This window comes from Salvia hispanica, chromosome 3, assembly GCF_029641045.1.
Source record: "Salvia hispanica isolate PSC_SH4W2 chromosome 3, Shi_PSC_v1, whole genome shotgun sequence".
Classification (NCBI taxonomy): Eukaryota; Viridiplantae; Streptophyta; class Magnoliopsida; order Lamiales; family Lamiaceae; genus Salvia; species Salvia hispanica.
Window position 1 is genome coordinate 35,521,458 of NC_142694.1, and position 5,323 is coordinate 35,526,780.

Here is a 5,323-nt window from a genome sequence, read left to right on the forward strand (position 1 = left end):
GTGGGGACAACCAATGAATGGGAGAATTTCATAAATGAATGGAAGGGAGCTGCAAAGGATGTTAAAGCCTCAATGTTGAAGATGGTTGATGTCCTTGAAGCAGCGCCGGATAAACTCAGGAATCTCAATAGCTTTAAGATAATCTGTGATACAACGAGAAATGCAATGGGATTGAGAGAGGAAGGTGTGAAGCATGTTATAGAAAGTCAGGATACAATGACACAGGCTATAAACAATGATGAAACTGATGATCCTGAATGGATTGATATCATGATTGAGTTAACTAAAGCTGCTGAGAGGACATATATATTGAAAAATAAGAATGAGTTCCCTACCTTCACTCTGATACCTGAATGTGATGACAGTCCTAATGAGAATCAAGAATTTAATCGGGAAAAGGATGTGGAGAAGGAAAAAGATGATGAGGTGGAAAACGAGCAAGAGAAACAAAATGAAAGCGAAAAGGAAAAGGCTAATAAAGCAGCTGTAAAAGAAAAGGAAAAAGTTTCAGAGAAAGAAGTTCAGAATGAAGAATATGAAGTAACTTTTAAAAATGATAGTTTAAGTACATAAAATGATTGTTTATATGTTTAAAATGATATATGTTTGATGATGTTTTTTGGTAGTTCTGTTTTATTTGAAAACTGATACTTTTGAATCATAAAATGATAGTTTAAGCGGATAAAATGATACTTTTGCCTGATAAAATGATAAAATGATACTTTTGCCTGATAAAATGATAGAAATTGTGCTTTTGCATGATAAAATGATAAAATGATACTTTTGCCTGAAAAAAATAATAGAAATTGTGCTTTTGCATAATAAAATGATAAAATGATACTTTTGCATCATAAAATGATACTTTTGCATCATAAAATAGTATCCCTTCTGTCAATAACAATTTATATTTTTTTTAAATGAAAGCATGACAGAGTTGATAACATAATATCCACTGTCATCAAGGATATAAATGTTGAAAAAGGAGATGATGAAGTTTTAAAACAGAGAGAAGAAAATTTGAATAAGGACAAAGGGAAGAAGATGGTTTCTCAAGATCAAGATCCTCCAGTCGAAAAGGAGAAGGAGAAAGTGGTCAGAACAACAAACAAAATTGTTGAAGCAATGTGCTCTCCCTACAATGTCAGAGCAGTAAATCTGAAAGGAAAGCTGAATAAAGAAGAGAGAGAAATAATGTACTGGTTGATGAAAGATGAAGAAAGTGAACAGTAAGTTTTGAATTACATAATTATATTCTTATTCAGTTCTTTTAACTAACATTAAATATGAATTTGAAATCAGTTATGAGGTAGTTTATGAGAACGACAAGATCACATTGTTCAAGATTGACTTCCACAGCCTTGCTCCACGTTCATACGTCAGGATCAACATCATAGATGCATGGGCTGTGTTCCTCAACTACAATGAAAAATTCAAATCAAAGGCATCACCGAGTCGTCTTTTCATCAACACAACACCTACGGTACAGTAAACGAGTAAATAAATAATAGTATTACATTAAAAATTAAAATATATTTACAAAAATGTAAACATGACAGATTTACAACATTACTGCAAGGAGATCTGGTTGGACTGAAGCAGAGAGTCGAGAAAGATTTTGCTCAAACTTGAATGAATTTGTGTCACAGATTGAAAATTTCAAATGGGAAAATTATGACCTGGTAAGTCATAATTAGATATACATTACAGAACAAGGGTGCGTTATAATGGTAACCCATATTTATGTGATAAGCTAATAACCCTATCATTTCATGGGTCAAAAGTATCATTTTTACTAAAAATGATATTTTTCGTCCATAAAATGATATTCTGTTCTACAAAATGATACTTTTCATCCATAAAATGAGGGTTATTAGGTTATCACAATAAATATGGGTTATGATATGATCACATCCCTTACAGAACAACATACCTATATTTTTGAAAATGACATTTATATATAATGTTTTGAAAATTAGATATTCTTTCCAATCTGGGCGTACGAACATTATTATATCATCTGCTTCAATCTCAAAATGCAAATGATGGATGTGATTGACAATTCTCTGGTTAGTCAAGATTTACTTGAGAAGAAATATGAAGATGCACCAAGTACTCTGGTATGTTTAGTTAAATGCATTCAGTATTTATTAGTTAAAATGCATTGACTATAATTCAGTATGGAACATAATATAATTTTTAATCAACCTCATGTATGTTTTGTGTTATTTGAATAGAGAAATTTCTTCCGAACTTATCTTGGAAATGGACTCAATCCATCAATGGGAAGAACTGTCAAACTGTCAAAAACCAGATACATGAATATGCCATGGCAGAACGATACAAATAAAGTTGACTGTGGAATTTATGTGATGCGCCATTTGGAGACTTACATGGGTGGTCCTGTTCGTAACTGGAATTCGGGTTTAACGAAGAAGGGAACAGAGTCTTTCATAAAACTCCGTGCCAGATATACTGAAGCATTGCTTATTGGAGATACTAACAAGAAGGCTTTTGAGACACTTACAATGATAAAGAAGAAGTTTGAGAATGACAGCAAAAAAGAAGATATTGATGTTGAAAAGATGATTAGAGAATTTAAACCCCCTGTATACTAACTTCTATGACTTGATAATAGCGTTTTGTAATAGTGGTTTCGAATATAATCACCCAAATTATCATTTTATCTGCTACAACTATGATTTTGTCATTATATCGTTTTATCAGTCAGAAGTATCATTTTATCATTTTATCTGCTGAAAGTATCATTTTATCAACTGCGAGTATCATTTTATAATTTTATAAGTCAGAAGTATCATTTTATCAGCTTATATATCATTTTGTGAGATTAAAACATCATTTTATCCGTTGATAGTATCATTTTATCAGCTTATATGTCATTTTTTCCAGCTTATACATCATTTTATAAGGTTATTGTCATTTTATTTGCTGCGAGTATCATTTTTTCAGGTTAAAGTATCATTTTATCAGTTTATAAACAAAAGAATGATGTTATCAGCCAAAGTATCATTTTATCAGTCAGAAGTATCATTTTATCATTTTATCTGCTGAAAGTATTATTTTATCAACTGCGAGTATCATTTTATAATTTTATAAGCCAAAAGTATCATTTTATCAGCTTATATATCATTTTTTATGTCATTTTTTCAGGTTAAAGTATCATTTTATCAGTTTATAAACAAAAGAATGATGTTATCAGCTAAAGTATCATTTTATCAGTCAGAAGTATCATTTTATCAACTGCGAGTATCATTTTATCAACTGCGAGTATCATTTTATCAGCTTATATATCATTTTTGATGTCATTTTTTCAGGTTAAAGTATCATTTTATCAGTTTATAAACAAAAGAATGAGTTTATCAGCCAAAATGTCATTTTATACACCTAAAATACCTAAACTATATCAAATGGCTTCAATCTGACTTCTCATTGACTCTACCACAATTTCTTGAATCATGACGACCCATCTCATGACATTTACCACACCGTCGTAGAGGCTTATTTGCTTTCCTTATTGCACTCTGCCTCTTTGCTACTTTGCCACTAGCTGATCCTTTAGTACTAACAACGTCTGGAGGATGTACATCAATTACATCAGGTACTGCCATTCCATAAAAATCCTCAACCATCTTCTTCTTTTCAATGACTGAAGGTGCTGCACAATTTCCAAACATATGTTGTTCCAAATCATCAAGACCAGCACTTAACAAAGACAAATGATCCATACTTCCTTCAGACTTTTGGACTAATCGATAAAAGTTGGAGAACAACTTTTTCTTAACTTCCTGCTTTTCATCCAAATCTGCAAGATAAAAGATAACATTATTACAATAAGTACTATCATTTCTCTGACTGAAAAATAGAATTTTTACAAATAAAGGTTAAAAATGGAACACACGTTCAAATGGTTGTTGTTCCTCAGATGGTAGACCATGTGCTGCCTTTAGTAAAGAGCTCTTCAACCACCTTCGACCAAAATATTTCTCAGGAATGAGATTAGCAGACTTATTCTTCAACAAACAAAATATATGACAACATAACAAACCAATTCTGGAAAACTTCTTGCAACTACAGTCGAATGTGTCTTGCTTACAATCATACATAACATCCAATGTTCTACCATATTGGTCCTTGACCTGATGCTTCTTGATGTTATCCTCAACAGTAGTTATAGAAACAATCTCACATACAATACTTATTTCCTGTTGTACATGTTTGAAAATAGAATCAGTGTAGATTGTAGATGCATGCTTCTCAATAGGCAATTGGGTTGACAAATCAGGAATAGTTGAGTAATCCAAGTAGTTCAATCGTGAATTGGCATTCCTTTGATCTCCCACAGCATAATTAAAGAAATTGATGAACTGTACAAGATTTGCACGTGGCTTTGTGTAGTTTTTAAAAAAGCTATTCTCCGATTCAGACATCGATGTAGTCCTAAGAAGCGACCCCATGGGAAAATCTCGAAAATAAGCAGGAACCCAGAATTCTCTATCTTCAAACATTGATCCAAACCAGTGCACGTCTTCTAATCCATACCGTTCCATTATATCATTCCATATTATATCAAACTCATCAGGCTCTAACAAATCAGACCAAACACATGCATTCAACTCTTTTTTGAAATCTTCATTACCAAGTAAAGATTTGGGCAACTTATCTGACACCTTAACCATGATATGCCACATACACCATCGGTGCCTTGTTTGTAAAAGTACTTGTTGAACAACAAGTTTGATCCCCCAATCTTGATCAGTGATAATCAATTTGGGTGCTACCCCCATGCATCGAACAAAACAGCCAAACAACCAAGAATAGGATTCTCTACCTTCACTTGATAACAAGCCAGCTCCAAATGTAACTGGTCTAGAATGGTTATCTTTTCCAGTGAATGGAGCAAAAATCATGCAATACCTTCAGAATATAACATAAAAATGAATTATATTTATCAGCTATGAGTATCATTTTATCAGCCAGAAGTATCATTTTATCAGCAATGAGTATCATTTTATCAGCCAAAAGTATCATTTTATCAGCAATGAGTATCATTTTATCAGCCAAAAGTATCATTTTATCAGCAATGAGTATCATTTTATCAGCCAAAAGTATCATTTTATTAGTAAGAAGTATCATTTTATCAGCAATGAGTATCATTTTATCAGCCAAAAGTATCATTTTATCTGCAATGAGTATCATTTTATCAGCCAAAAGTATCATTTTATCAACAATGAGTATCATTTTATCAGCAATGAGTATCATTTTATCAGTCAAAAGTATCATTTTATCTGCAATGAGTATCATTTTA

General features: G+C 32.0%; 1 protein-coding gene across 1 annotated transcript; it reads right to left on the reverse strand.

Annotated features, from left to right (window-relative positions):
* Window positions 1-3,270: 3,270 nt before the first annotated feature.
* On the reverse strand, window positions 3,271-4,740 carry LOC148930626 (protein FAR1-RELATED SEQUENCE 5-like). Its single transcript, XM_089067972.1, has 2 exons — window positions 3,917-4,740; window positions 3,271-3,820 (listed from the first exon to the last, which is right to left on the reverse strand). The coding sequence occupies exons 1-2, from the start codon at window positions 4,704-4,706 to the stop codon at window positions 3,432-3,434; spliced, it is 1,179 nt and encodes a 392-aa protein (XP_088924098.1). The 5' UTR covers window positions 4,707-4,740; the 3' UTR covers window positions 3,271-3,431.
* Window positions 4,741-5,323: the final 583 nt, after the last annotated feature.